Below are 14,936 nucleotides of genomic sequence, written 5' to 3' on the forward strand. Positions count from 1 at the left end.
CCTCTATGACCCACATCCCAGAATTTTAGAAGCAAAAGCAAAAATAAACAAATGGGACCTAATGAAACTTAAAAGCTTTTGCACAACAAAGGAAACTATAAGCAAGGTGAAAAGACAGCCCTCAGATTGGGAGAAAATAATAGCAAACGAAGCAACAGACAAAGGATTAATCTCAAAAATATACAAGCAACTCCTGCAGCTCAATTCCAGAAAAATAAATGGACCAATCAAAAAATGGGCCAAAGAACTAAACAGACATTTCTCCAAGGAAGACACACGGATGGCAAAAAAACACATGAAAAGATGCTCAACATCACTCATTATCAGAGAAATGCAAATCAAAACCACAATGAGGTACCATTACATGCCAGTCAGGATGGCTGCTATCCAAAAGTCTACAAGCAATAAATGCTGGAGAGGGTGTGGAGAAAAGGGAACCCTCTTACACTGTTGGTGGGAATGCAAATTAGTACAGCCACTATGGAAAACAGTGTGGAGATTCCTTAAAAAGCTGGAAATAGAACTGCCATATGACCCAGCAATACCACTTCTAGGCATACACACTGAGGAAACCAGATCCGAAAGAGACACGTGCACCCCAATGTTCATCGCAGCACTGTTTACAATAGCCAGGACATGGAAGCAAACTAGATGCCCATCAGCAGACGAATGGATGAGGAAGCTGTGGTATACACCATGGAATATTACTCAGCCATTAAAAAGAATTCATTTGAATCAGTTCTAATGAGATGGATGAAACTGGAGCCCATTATACAGAGCGAAGTAAGCCAGAAAGATAAAGACCATTACAGTATACTAACACATATATATGGAATTTAGAAAGATGGTAACGATAACCCTATATGCAAAAAAAGAAAAAGAGACTCAGATGTATAGAACAGACTTTTGGACTCTGTGGGAGAAGGCGAGGGTGGGATGTTTCAAGAGAACAGCATCGAAACATGTATATCTAGGATGAAACAGATCACCAGCCCAGGTTGGATGCATGAGACAAGTGCTCGGGCCTGGTGCACTGGGAAGACCCAGAGGGATGGGGTGGAGAGGGAGGTGGGAGGGGGGACCGGGATGGGGAATACATGTAAATCCATGGCTAATTCATTTCAATGTATGACAAAAACCACTGCAATGTTGTAAAGTAATTAGCCTCCAACTAATAAAAATAAATGGAAAAAAAAAACACAAAAAATTTTAGAAATATATATGAAGTTCGGTTTAAAATTAGGGCTTCTTTTTTTTTTTCTTTGCAAGGTTATAGTGAAATGAAAATGAAAATTAAGGAGTAATAGAGGAGTAATAGAGGACTTTAAAAGAAAATAAGAGGAAAAAAAAACAAAAAAAATTTTTTTCCTAATAAAAAAAGTAGTAAAAATATATGAAAATGAAAATGAATGTTAAGGAGTAATGGAGGAGTGATAGGGAATTTTAAAAGAAAATAAAAGAGAAAGAATAAAGAAAAGAAAAATTTTTAATTAAAAAAAAAAGTAAAAATATATCTAGGAATTTCTCTGGAGCTGTTGTGGTCAGTGTGGGTTCGGTTCAGTTTCAGGTAGCTCCTCATTCCAGCTTACCCTTCTCAATATCTACAGGCCCCTTCCGGTGTAGTCGGTGTCACCAGTCGCTTCTGAAGCGGTTCCCTTTGTTTATTTGGCTTCTGTTTGCCGGTCTCTTCGGTGTCTAATTTCCGCCCCGACACAGGCGGGCGGAGGTGCTCTCTTGTTTAGGTTCGCTGGTTCAGTCTTGCTGCAGGGAGGGAGGGGCGCTGCAGAAGAGATATCGCTGTGCGTGGGTACAACTCACAGTGCTCCGGCCACACTGGGTTTGCCCCGCTCACGGGTGTGTGCTTTCCCCGTCTACACCGCTCAGGCTCCCGGCTGCTCTATATGGAGCGGACCCTGTGTTGCGTGCGGTTCCAGTTTTCGGCTACTCCACAAAAACTCGGACTCGGTTGGGCCTGCGTTTTGTGCCTTCCCCGGCCTGAGCAGCTCAGGCCGCCGCCAGGAGCTTGACGGGCGCACTCTCCCCAGTGCGGCGCACCTTGTCCCCTCCGCAGCCCCAGTCCCAGCCTCGGTTTCTGCGCGCCAGTCGGGTGCGTGTGCCTCGTGTCTGTTCTGGGGAGCTGGCCTCTAGCCACGATCCTCCCGGCGGATGTCGACCATCCAGAATCTCAGGAAGTCTTTGGTTAGAAACTGGAGGCCTGTTTGCAGTTTGGTAGGGGGTGCCGTCTCTGGGGCCGAGTTTGCCCCTTTCCCCTCCCCCCTGCCTCCTGCCTCTGGTGGGGGATGGGCCGGTCCACCGCCGGCTAGCTCTTCCCTGGAATTGCTCAGTCCCTTTGTTCTGCGAAGGGCTGGCAGTGTGTTTGGGCCAGTTAATTTTCTCTCTCTCTTTCTATCCCACAGTTTAAGTTGCTATCTCACAGTAGCTCCCTCCAATTGCCCTCAGGGCATTTGGGCCCGGTCCTTACCCTAAGCAATGCCGCCTGCTCCTCTCCGTTCCGCCCCCACTTGCTGGTGGTGGATGCAGGCGTCTGGGGTACTTTTCTGCTGGGAGTTGCTTTTAGGCATGTAATCTGTGGGTTTTATTTATTTTTCCTCCCAGTTAGGTTGCCCTCCGAGATTCAAAAACTTCCCCCAGACCCGCCAGTGAGAGGGTTTCTTGGTGCTTGGAAACTTCCTCTATTACGACTCCCTAGGACGGGTCTCCATCCCTAGCTCCTTTGTCTCTCTTTTTATCTTTTATATTTTGTCCTGCCTCCTTTCGAAGACGATGGGCTGCTTTTCTGATGTGCCTGATGTCTTATGCTAGCGGTCAGAAGTTGTTTTGTTAAGTTTGCTCAGCGTTCAAATGTTCTTTCGATGAATTTGTAGGGGAGAAAGTGGTCTCCCCGTCCTATTCCTCCGCCATCCTGGCTCCTCCTCCCCTACTTCTCTTTAACAGCATCATCTGACTATCCCAGTAGGGATGAGATGCTTGTTCATTCAACTCTGAATAATACGTTTTCCCAAGACATCTGAGCCAACAATGACAGCCTACTATGACTTTCGCTCTGACTCCAGAATCCATTCTTCTGCTGACAGAGAAAGCCAACTGCAGAAAGAGACCTCTAATCACATACTCTCCACGCAAGATGAAACTGTACATAGAAGATGATCTCAAATCCAGTGAATGATTCTAAGAACTGGAGTTCTAATTCTGTTACCACAGTACTTTTTGACTGCTCATAAAACATTGCTTCAGCCAGGATTACCCCTCTAGAGAAATGTCATGACATTTTCTGGAAATTCTTAAAGTTCTTATTCAAGTATAAATCTAAGTGACATCAAGAAGCTGAAAGTTTAAGTAGCCATTTTTGGGATATGCATTGAGACTTTGAAAGTGCACTCTTATGGCTGTTATTTTGTAAATTTCCCTCCCTGGGTTTATGCCTTTATCCACCTCCATTTTCTCCAATTTTCTACATGCACTAATTCCCGGGAATTTTTATTTGCTTCTTATCTGGGTATGTGTCTATTTTTGGTTGAACCCTCCATTAAGAGACCAGATTTCTGGTCTCTGAACATGGAGTTGTGTCTTTGAACACAAAGCTCAGAATTCTTGCCTAATGAAGAGGAAAGTGAATAAGAATGGAAGTCAGAACATAATTTGTTTGTGTGATGCAGATACTGTTTTTTCCTATAGAGAACCAAAAGAAAAGAAGAAAAAGAAAAAGGAAAAGAAGAGGTAAGTGAGACTTTGGCTTCAATGACTCCACATTTTTCTGCCCATAACATTTTTGTGTTTTACCAACTATATCATTCACTTTTTCAGCAAGCCAGATGGTAAAAATGAAAATAAAAAGGACCCAGAAAAGAAACAGAAGAAAGAAAAGGACAAAGACAAGAAAAAGAAAGAGGAGAAAGGCAAAGATAAGAAAGAGGAGTAAGTATTTTTAATGGCATTGAGATTTGAAGTAAATTTGTGATGGGTTTTGGATGCAGAGATAATTTCCCAGAAATTTATAGGACAGAGGCCCTGTGTAAAGGCTAAATAAATTGTTATCAAATGTGAATTAATTTTTTTCCAATTTCCTTAAAATTAGCAATGGTAGTCTTAATCTTAATTTTCTCATCAAGAATTTTCAGTGTCATAGTTAATTTCCTTCCTCAAGCACTGATGAAGATAAACTTACTATTGGGACATATTTAGAATCCAAAGAAAGTTGCATTTCTAGGATCTTACCATAATTTTTTATTTGAAGTAAAAATTTAATAATTTCATTAATGTTTTTGAGTCATACATACTGCATGGCAAATAATCTAAAGTAGTCTCATTACAAAAGTCATGCTTAAGAGTTAGAATTTCATAAGAATAAGACTGAGTGATGTTTTCCAAGCTATCTTTTTACTTTATAATTAAAGAAAAAACTGTTCTTTTAGCTTAGTCAAAGAAAACTCTTTATCAGACAATGGTTTAATGATTTGTGCCTGTTAGAAATTTGTTGATGTATAAAGGGAAAATCCTTAAAAATAATAGGCTTTATACCAGAAAGTTTTTTAAAATGTCATTTGATGGTATAGTTTCTTCCTTTCTTCCTTCTCTTGTCCTCTATTGCTTCTCAAGTCTTCATGCACACTTAAGGACGAGTACTTTTTATTAGATTGTGCTATATTCTTCTCTCCATACAGATGAGAAAGAAGCCATGAGTTCCCCCTCACAATGTGGTCCCTGATTGTTATATTACCTGGTAAGGGGAGTGGCAAAACCATCATTCTCCCACCACCCATAACCCTCCAAAGGGATCTGTGGAATATCCAGAGTTTGGCATGATCTGTGCCGTTGTTCTTTCTCACTAGCTAGAGTGATAGAAGTGCCTGCAGCATCACAGTAAAATAAGGGCTTGGATAAAGTCTAAAGTATGGTTTAATGTGAGACTAATAATTTAACTATCCACTCCTCACTAACCAGTTTCTTATGATTAATGCACTATTCCAAACTAGTCTTCCCACTGTGGAGTGAGCTTCTCCAGCTTGTTTTTATATCATTAACTGTGGGTGATGGGTGTAACCATATTTGATATGTGAAATAAAAATCTTGTTTTTTGGTAACCTTCCATTTATTTCTAATTGCTGCTAGAGAGAAGAAGGAAGTCGTGGTTATTGATCCCTCAGGAAATACGTATTACAACTGGCTGTTCTGCATCACCTTACCTGTTATGTATAACTGGACCATGATTATTGCAAGGTGTCTATATATTTTTATGGATCTCAACCCGCTTCTAGTTTCCAATTTCACTGACTTAACAGTTTGGCTTGGAACTCTTCAGGACACACCTTGCTCCACCACTAGTTTTCTAGATGTTACATCATTCTCTGTGTTTTCCTAAGATCAAGAGTTCTTTGGTTTCCAATCTCCTTTGAAATCCAGAATTGGGATGGGGGATATGGGCGTACTTTTAAACTTTTGAATTGCTCAATCATTTAATTAGAGTTTTGAGAGAAACTTTTTATTTTCTTTGGCCTGCAAGAAAAAGAAAATTGCCAAAACTGGAAAAAGATCAAGGATCTAGATTTTATAGAGCAAGATGGGTTTCCCAAGTAGTATCTATGGTTCCTTGTCTTTTAGACAGTGAACATCTCAGTCACCTAGGGCCAAGTGTGATTTCCTGAGGAACTTTGGGTATAAACAGTGAGTATGAACCTGGTTATCAATGTGTATCACCAAAAATTATCAATATTTTGACATTAGCTTGAGCCATTTATTTTCATTTGATATTTTCACAAAGCTGACTGGTATAATGGAAAGAATGTTGAAATTTGGAAAAGTGAAAAAACTAAATCTAACCCTCAGATATGGGAATAAATTTGGGAAAACCGTGGTTGAGTAAATGGATTCTAAGGGCCCCTCCTCACCTTAGTGTATTGTATTTCTCAGTTCAGTTCAGTTCAGTTGCTCAGTCGTGTCTGACTCTTTGCGACCCCATGAACTGCAGCATGCCAGGCCTTCCTGTCCATCACCAACTCCCAGAGTCTCCCGAAACCCATGTCCATTGACTCAGTGATGCCATCCAACCATCTCATCCTCTGTCATCCCCTTCTCCTCCTGCCCTCAATCTTTCCCAGCATCAGGGCCTTTTCCAATGAGTCAGCTCTTCACATCAGGTGGCCAAAGTATTGGAGCTTCAGCTTCAGCATCAGTCCTTCCAATGAACACTCAGGACTGATCTCCTTTAGGATGGACTGGTTGGATCTCCTTGCAGTCCAAGGGACTCTCAAGAGTCTTCTCCAACACCACACTTCAAAAGCATCAATTCTTCGATGCTCAGCTCTCTTTATAGTCCAACTCTTACATCCATACATGACTACTAGAAAAACCATAGCCTTGACTAGACGGACCTTTGTTGACAAAGTATACAAAGAGGAATTTTATTTAAATTTATTTAAATTGGTCCATTTCATTTTATTTATACAAGTTTTTCTTTTACAGAGCATGTTTTGATGAACTTCAGTCTGATTACCTAGAATACTGGCTCGTTTTTGATTACTTATCAGATATAGTCTATCTTCTTGATATGTTTGTACGAACAAGGACAGGTAAATATGTTTAGTTTTGGATATTTTGCAATTTTGTGCTTTTGTCTCTATGTTTAATTTGAAATTTATTAATTCAGGTATTCTTAAAAAAAACACAAAGGTTTGTTTGAGAAGAAAAGGCACCATTGAAAGCAAGAGTACCACATACCCACCCACAGGCTCTTGTGTGTTAGTCGCTCAGTTGTGTCTGACTCTTTGCGACCCCATGGACTGTAGCCTGCCAAGTTCCTCTGTCCATGGACTCCTCCAGGCAAGACTATTGGAGTGGGCTCTCATTCCCTTCTCCAGGGGATCTTCTTGACTCAAGGACTTAACCTGGGTCTTCCGTATTGCAGACAGGTTCTTTGCCATCTGAGCCACCAGGGAAGGCCAACCCACAGGTTTAGGCCACTCCAACTGATCCAGAAGGACATTACTAGCAACCTTCTGGATGTGGATTGATGGTTTTCCTCCATTAGCCTGTTCACTGGGTTTATACCAGGCAAGAGGAACAGAGAGAACAGAAGTACTCTGCAGCTCTGTGAGGAAAAGGTAATTGCTACTTAACAGAGGTACCTTGAAGAGACATGGGGGGAAAGGTCATTGTACTTAGCAGAGCTTTCCTAGAAATATATAAGAAGCAGGACATACATCCTTAATTCAACTTTATGGTTCATGGGGAGGCATTATTGACCAATAATCTGGGCAGAATCTGATAGCTTCTTACTTAAGTATTCTTGTTAAATAGGAATAAGCTCATTGTTTCCATACTGCTCTCTACATGCAAAGGTAACCTGTGTATGCAGAGAATGGCTTTTAAGAATCATTATGTAAAATAGTGACATTCTCTAGTATCAGTGCACTGAAACAATATTTCAGTTCTGTTCTATGCACAGCTCTGGTAACCAAAATAGGAAGAGAAATAAAATTTTCCCTAGTGAAATATTTCAGATCACTGAAATTCTGGGTTTAATACACAAAGCCCATGGTAGCAGCTTAAGAGAAAGGAAGATCCCAGATGTCTAAGTTAGCCTGGGGAAGGGCAAGAAAGAGATATGAAAATGAAGCCTCTAAGAAGATATGCTTCACATTGAAGGGGTAAGGCAAGAATATGCAGGATAGTCAGACAGCAAGAAAGTACCCAAGCTTCAAGGGTGAGGCTGGGATTCTGACAAGAGTGGCACGAGGAATTAAACACAGTGCTAGAGCACGCAGAGAACTTCGTATGAACATTGTTCATAAAAAGAATAGCTTTACCTGGACAAGATGCTGAGCCTAGAGAAATTTGCATATATACCTCATATTTATACATTGCATATAATCTCTCACTTTTGTACTTATAAAGCTTTATTTTTTATTTCTGCAAAAGAACCTTTTCCATGGTCATATGTTGATCTCATTACATTGCTGAAAGCATATTTATTGAAATGAACTCTTGTTTTGAACTCAACGAAGTTGGTTGAGAGTTACTGTAGAAAAATTCACAATGACATAAAAAGGAAAAACACTTTTTTTTTCTATTTTAGGTTACCTAGAACAAGGACTACTGGTGAAGGAAGAGCGTAAACTCATAGAGAAGTATAAATCAACCTTTCAATTTAAACTTGATGTTCTATCAGTGATCCCAACTGATCTGCTGTATATTAAGTTCGGCTGGAATTATCCAGAAATTAGATTAAACAGATTGTTAAGGATCTCTCGAATGTTTGAATTCTTCCAGAGAACAGAAACAAGGACAAACTACCCAAACATCTTCAGGATCTCTAACCTTGTTATGTATATCATCATCATCATCCATTGGAATGCGTGTGTGTACTTCTCTATTTCCAAGGCTATTGGGTTTGGAAATGACACATGGGTCTATCCTGATGTTAATGATCCTGATTTTGGCCGTTTGGCTAGAAAATATGTGTACAGTCTTTACTGGTCTACACTGACTTTGACCACTATTGGGGAAACACCACCTCCCGTGAGGGATTCTGAGTATTTCTTTGTGGTGGCTGATTTCCTCATTGGAGTGTTAATTTTTGCCACCATTGTCGGTAACATAGGTTCTATGATTTCCAACATGAATGCAGCCAGGGCAGAATTTCAAGCAAGAATTGACGCGATCAAGCAATACATGCATTTTCGAAATGTAAGCAAAGATATGGAAAAGCGAGTTATTAAATGGTTCGACTATCTGTGGACCAACAAAAAAACAGTGGATGAGAGAGAAGTCTTGAAGTATCTACCTGATAAATTAAGAGCAGAGATCGCCATCAACGTTCACTTAGACACATTAAAAAAGGTGCGCATTTTTGCGGACTGTGAAGCTGGTCTGTTGGTGGAGTTGGTCTTGAAATTACAACCCCAAGTCTACAGTCCTGGAGATTACATTTGCAAGAAAGGGGATATTGGCCGAGAGATGTACATCATCAAGGAAGGCAAACTCGCTGTGGTGGCTGATGATGGGATCACTCAGTTTGTGGTATTGAGTGATGGCAGCTACTTTGGTGAAATCAGTATCCTTAATATTAAAGGTAGCAAAGCTGGCAATCGAAGAACAGCCAATATTAAAAGCATTGGCTACTCAGATCTATTCTGTCTCTCAAAAGATGACCTCATGGAAGCTCTAACTGAGTACCCAGATGCCAAAGGTATGCTAGAAGAGAAAGGGAAGCAAATCTTGATGAAAGATGGTCTATTGGACATAAACATTGCAAATGCTGGAAGTGATCCTAAAGATCTCGAGGAGAAGGTCACCCGAATGGAGAGCTCAGTAGACCTCCTGCAAACAAGGTTTGCTCGGATCCTGGCTGAGTATGAGTCAATGCAGCAGAAACTGAAACAGAGACTGACCAAGGTTGAGAAATTCCTGAAACCGCTTATTGACACAGAATTTTCAGCTATCGAAGGATCTGGGACTGAAAGTGGGCCCGCAGACTCTACACAGGACTGAAAAGCTGGTTTTTCATAAGGACGTTCCTCAGGATCCTTTTGGTGATATGATGAAGGTACCTGCAAGCTGGAAGACAAGGATGACTCAGCTGGGAATTTTTCCATAGGGAAAATGTGCTTTGGTGCAGGGCACAAAGCCATACATTTGCTTGTGAGGTACTGTGGCTAAAGAATCATCACACTTAGAATTTTTCACAATGGATAACCTGCAAAGATATGAACCAATTAATTTGTCAGCATCTCTTATCTTCTAATTTTTTTCACATATGGTCCTTTTATGTTACACTCTTTATAAAAGTGAACAAGCATCTCTCACTTTCAGACAATTTATATTTCTCAGGAGCAACTGAAAATTATCATGTACCTCATGTTCAGGATACTATTTAAAAAGAATTAAAATGCAATAAAGTGAGATAAATCCTAAAGTTATAGCGAATATTATTTATTTGATAATTTAGTCAAGAGTTTAGGACATTTTAGAGCTTCCAGGTCATTTTAAAGACCTTAATCATTTACTCTAGAGCTTGGGAAGAATGGTTGAAAGAAATTTCTTACTGATATAAGCAGGACAAATCATATTTATATATGTGTGTATGTGTGTGTGTATATATATATATATATGTACACACACACACACACACATACATACACGCATGGTGTGTGTGTGCTCAGTCATGTCCAGCTCTTTGCGGCTGCATGGGCTGAAGTTCTCCAGACTCCTCTATCCATGGGATTCTCCAGGCAAGAATACTGGAGTGTGTTGCCATTTCCTTTTCTATACACACACACATATGACTATGCTGTGTTTGGTTGTGTCTGGCTCTTCGTGACCCCATGGACTATAGCCCACCAGGATCCTCTGTCCATGGAATTTTTCAGGCAAGAATACTAGAGTGAGTTGCCATTTCCTTCTCCAGGGGAACTTCCGGACCCAGGGATTGAACCTGCATCTCCTGCATTACAAGTGGATGCTTTACCGCTTGAGCTGTCGAGTAAGCCTTGTTGTTTTAGTTGCTCAGTCTTGTCTGGCTCTTCTGCAACCCCATGGGCTACAGCCCATTAGGCCCTGGGTCCGTGGGATTTCCCAGGCAAGATTACTGAACTGGATTGCCATTTCCTTCTTGAGGGGATCTTCCTGACCTAGGGCTCAAACCCATGTCTCCTGCATTGCAAGCAGGATCTTTACCACGGAACCATCTGGGAAGTTGAAAATCATGAAATTGAAAATCATAAAATATTGTAAGAATCTTTAGTTATATAAATTTTAAAATTTATGATTATTAAGCCTTGACAGAAATTGGTTACTATCTCCTTTCTCTGACTGACCAGCAATAAGGAGAAGAGATAAAGCTAATACTTTTGCTGGGTGATGAACAAAGGAAATTGTTAGAAAACGAGACCCGGGAGTACTATAGTCCAGCATGGGCATCATAGGAGCTTCTTAGCAATTCAGAATCTCAGGCCCTAACACAGACCTGCGGTATCAGAATCCGAATTTTAGCAACCCCCTAGGTAATTCATACATTAAACTCGAGAAGAGAGTCAGGAAGGAGTTAATGGGAGGATGGGTCTAGAAAAGAAACGGGGACTATATGACAAGTGTGTGCTCACAGAAGACACTGACAATCAGCTATACTGCTCTGCTGCTCAACTCAGATGGGGCTCAGTAAGTTCCTACCACAGATCACTGGGATCGATTTCAGGTTTCTATCCATGCCTATAATACTATGACTTAACATGACTTAACATGACTTAATATGACTTTAATATGACTTAATATGTTAATTTGACATTTCAGATATCTCTATGGACCTCTATCAGTGTATGCCAATGGTGGAAGTTATCCTACTCTACCAATAGGATATTTATTGAACTAAATGTTGTCTTTGCCTTTGAAGCCTTCCCTTCAACATCCTACCTATATCTTTAATATCGACAGGCAAATACTTCTTCACTGCAGAGGAAGTGGTTAGTCCTAGAGTGGGTGAATCAATAAGTAATAAAAAAATATGGCTTCTTCCTGAGACAAGTGCTCCTTTTCCTCTCTTTTCTTTCTTATTATTCCTTTTCCTTCATCTGTGTTTTATTCTTTTCTTTGTGTTCCTTCTTGTCTGTTATGAAAATCTCTATAGCAGATTTGCCAGGAATAAGTGAGGGTTACACACCTGGCTCAGGGCTGTTTCCTAAAGGAGAAGCACCCAACCACAGCATCCAGTGGGGGGCACCTTGAATCTGATCTGGGCTAGAGATGTATCCAAGGGTTCTGATTTGATGACCTCTGACTCCAGGCTCTGAGCTTACATCAGATAGGTAGCAGGTTCTTGGTGCAAAGCCTTGGGCTAAGGAGGGTTTAGCCAAATCCTTTTTCATGACTCTTCCAGGTGGTGAAGACTCCAGTTTTAGACACCTGGAGTGTGAAGCAGAACTTCACAACTGAGCTCTGGCTTCATGCTGCTGCTGCTGCTGCTGCGTCACTTCAGTCGTGTCCGACTCTGTGCGACCCCGTAGACAGCAGCCCATGAGGCTCCCCCTTTCCTGGGATTCTCCAGGCAAGAACACTGGAGTGGGTTGCCATTTCCTTCTCCAATGTATGAAAGTGAAAAGTGAAAGTGAAGATGCTCAGTCGAGTCCGACTCTTAGCGACCCCATGGACTGCAGCCCACCAGGCTCCTCCGTCCATGGGATTTTCCAGGCAAGAGCACTGGAGTGGGGTGCCATTGCCTGCTCTGCTGGCTTCATGAGGGAATTAAAAACAAACAAATAAACAAAAAAGGACAGGGTACACGTGGCTTTGGTGAGACTGATGGTAAGTGTCCTGACTTGGGTACATGTGAATGTCAAAGCTGGAGCTTTCCTTTTATCAATCCAGAGACCATCCACATTCCAGCCTGATCCTGCACTCCAGTGGCTGTCTGGGACTAGCATCTTAGCATGTTAAGACTAGGACAGGCTTGATGTAAGGACAAGTGAAGGCTGGCTGAAGTTGGAAGATCTTTAGTAATGGCATCTGAGAGGAAATGAGAGGGAGAATTCTGGGACTTGTAGATGGCAGATCAGAGACAATATGACTCAGGCTTGCCAATGTCTCTGGTAAGTACTCTGCCTTCCTCCCAAATCTATTATGATATGATATAGGAAGAGATTACTTTAAGGTTTTGCAGAATTTTTTAAAATCAACTTTTCTAACTTGAAATATGATGTGATTAAGTGTCTTACCATTAGGAGGCAATATCGGCCTATAATTATAAACTTCAGAGCCTGAAGCTGTTTTTTTTTTTCCTCATAGAAATTGTAGGTAGTAAAATCAGAGCTCTTTGGTAACAATAGGCAGTCTTTCTCTAACATGAATATTTTTAGAAGATTTTAGAATAGACTATATATTAGTCTAAAATGAAATCATGATCAAATAAAGTATAAAATATAAATGTAGTGGGTAAAATAACAACATAAATTAAAATTTTTAATATTTTGTATTTTCAGGAAGTTCATCTAGGCACTAATATAATTTCATTGCAAGAAGCTTTTACCAATGTGTAAGATGCATTCTAAAGGTAAGCAAAATGGGGAGAAAAGAAGCAAGCAGCATTTATATTGAGCTTCATTTTATATTTTTATTTTTTAAAAAGTCCACTGCTTTAAAATGTTTGAAAACCACAGATATGTTTTAATAGTGTTTGATGTATGCCTGGCTTGGACATTGTCAGTTTAAGTTATATTCTTCCTTATGACTATTGAAACTGTATTATTGGATATCCTAGTTTATAGACTATTCAGAATATAAAATACAAAATAGAGGCTTATAGACTCAGAAGAAACAGTTTGCTATTTGCTGGACTAGTTTATCTCAAGGTGAAGAGAGAAAATGGGAAATTCAAGAGAAAGGAATCAGAGAACATAGAAAATGTTCATCTTATTTATCCCTAGGGATCATCTTATTTATCCCTCCTCATTTTGAAAATACAGAAATGATGATCAGATGACAGTAAAACTGATGAGGATGTAGTAATGGGAACTTTGAATGAGACTGGAAATTCTTGCCATATGTTGGAAAGCAATATGCTAATATCTGCTAGAGCTGCAAGTTGGCTTAACCTAAAACCCAGAAAGTTCACTACAAATATTGGCCACATTCTTCAACAGTGAGACATGCTGAAGAGTGTAACAGTAAAAAAAAAAAAAAAAAAAAAAAGTAAGCAACTTAAATGATCGTGGAAAGGAGATGATTTATAAATTGGAATACATTCACATAATGGATTCTATAAAATGTTTGAATACTAACAATTGCACTCATCTCACACCCTAGTAAAGTAATGCTCAAAATTCTCCAAGCCAGGCTTCAGCAATATGTGAACTGTGAACTTCAGATGTTCAAGCTGGTTTTAGAAAAAGCAGAGGAACCAGAGAGAGATCGAATTGCCAACATCCGCTGGATCACTGAAAAAGCAAGAGAGTTCCAATAAAACATCTATTTCTGCTTTATTGGCTATACCAAAGCCTCTGACTGTGTGGATCACAATAAACTGTGGAAAATTCTGAAAGAGATGGGAATACCAGACCACCTGACCTGCCTCTTGAGAAACCTATATGCAGGTCAGGAAGCAACAGTTAGATCTGGACATGGAACAACAGACTGATTCCAAGTAGGAAAAGGAGTATGTCAAGGCTGAGTACGTCATGAGAAACTCTGAGCTGGAAAAAGCACAAGCTGGAATCAAGATTGCCGGGAGAAATAGCAATAACCTCAGATATGCAGATGACACTACCCTCATGGCAGAAAGTGAAGAAGAACTAAAGAGCCTCTTGATGAAAGTGAAAGAGGAGAGTGGAAAAGTTGGTTCAAAACTCAACATTCAGAAAACTAAGATCATGGCATCTGGTCCCATTACTTCATGGCAAATAGATGGGGAAACAGTGGAAACAGTGGCTGACTTTTATTTTTCTGGGCTCCAAAATCACTGCAGGTGGTGACTGCAGCCATGAAATTAAAAGACGCTTACTCCTTGGAAGGAAAGTTATGACCAACCTAGACAGCACATTAAAAAGCAGAGAGATTACTTTGCCAACAAAGGTCCATCTATTCAAAGCTATGGTTTTTCCAGTAGTCATGTATGGACATGAGAGTTGGAGTCTAGAGAAAGCTGAGCGCTGAAAAATTGATGCTTTTGAACTATGGTGTTGGAGAAGACTCTTGAGAGTCCCTTTTACTAAAAGGAGATCCAGCCAGTCCATCCAAAGGAGATCAGTCCCGGGTGTTCATTGGAAGGACTGATGCTGAAGCTGAAACTCCAATACTTTTGCCACCTGATGTGAAGAACTGACTCATCTGAAAAGATGCTGATGCTTGAGGGATTGAGAGCAGGAGGAGAAGGGGACGACAGAGGATGAGATGGTTCGATGGCATCACCAACTCAATGAACATGAGTTTGGGTG

The 14,936-nt window shown here is 40.4% G+C and overlaps 1 protein-coding gene across 3 annotated transcripts in view; it reads left to right on the forward strand.

Annotated features, from left to right (window-relative positions):
- The window catches only part of CNGA1 (cyclic nucleotide gated channel subunit alpha 1), a 60,459-nt gene extending 50,528 nt beyond the window's left edge, over window positions 1–9,931 (forward strand). For all 3 annotated transcript variants that reach the window (XM_070451930.1, XM_070451931.1, XM_070451932.1), the window contains 5 exons: window positions 3,697–3,738; window positions 3,826–3,936; window positions 5,131–5,238; window positions 6,481–6,587; window positions 8,093–9,931. In XM_070451930.1, coding sequence (XP_070308031.1) covers window positions 3,697–3,738; window positions 3,826–3,936; window positions 5,131–5,238; window positions 6,481–6,587; window positions 8,093–9,507 — 1,783 coding nt within the window. In that variant the 3' untranslated portion in view covers window positions 9,508–9,931. The remainder of the gene's footprint in view (window positions 1–3,696; window positions 3,739–3,825; window positions 3,937–5,130; window positions 5,239–6,480; window positions 6,588–8,092) is intronic.
- The last annotated feature ends 5,005 nt before the right edge of the window (window positions 9,932–14,936 follow it).

Source organism: Odocoileus virginianus, chromosome 21, assembly GCF_023699985.2.
Source record: "Odocoileus virginianus isolate 20LAN1187 ecotype Illinois chromosome 21, Ovbor_1.2, whole genome shotgun sequence".
NCBI lineage: Eukaryota > Metazoa > Chordata > Mammalia > Artiodactyla > Cervidae > Odocoileus > Odocoileus virginianus.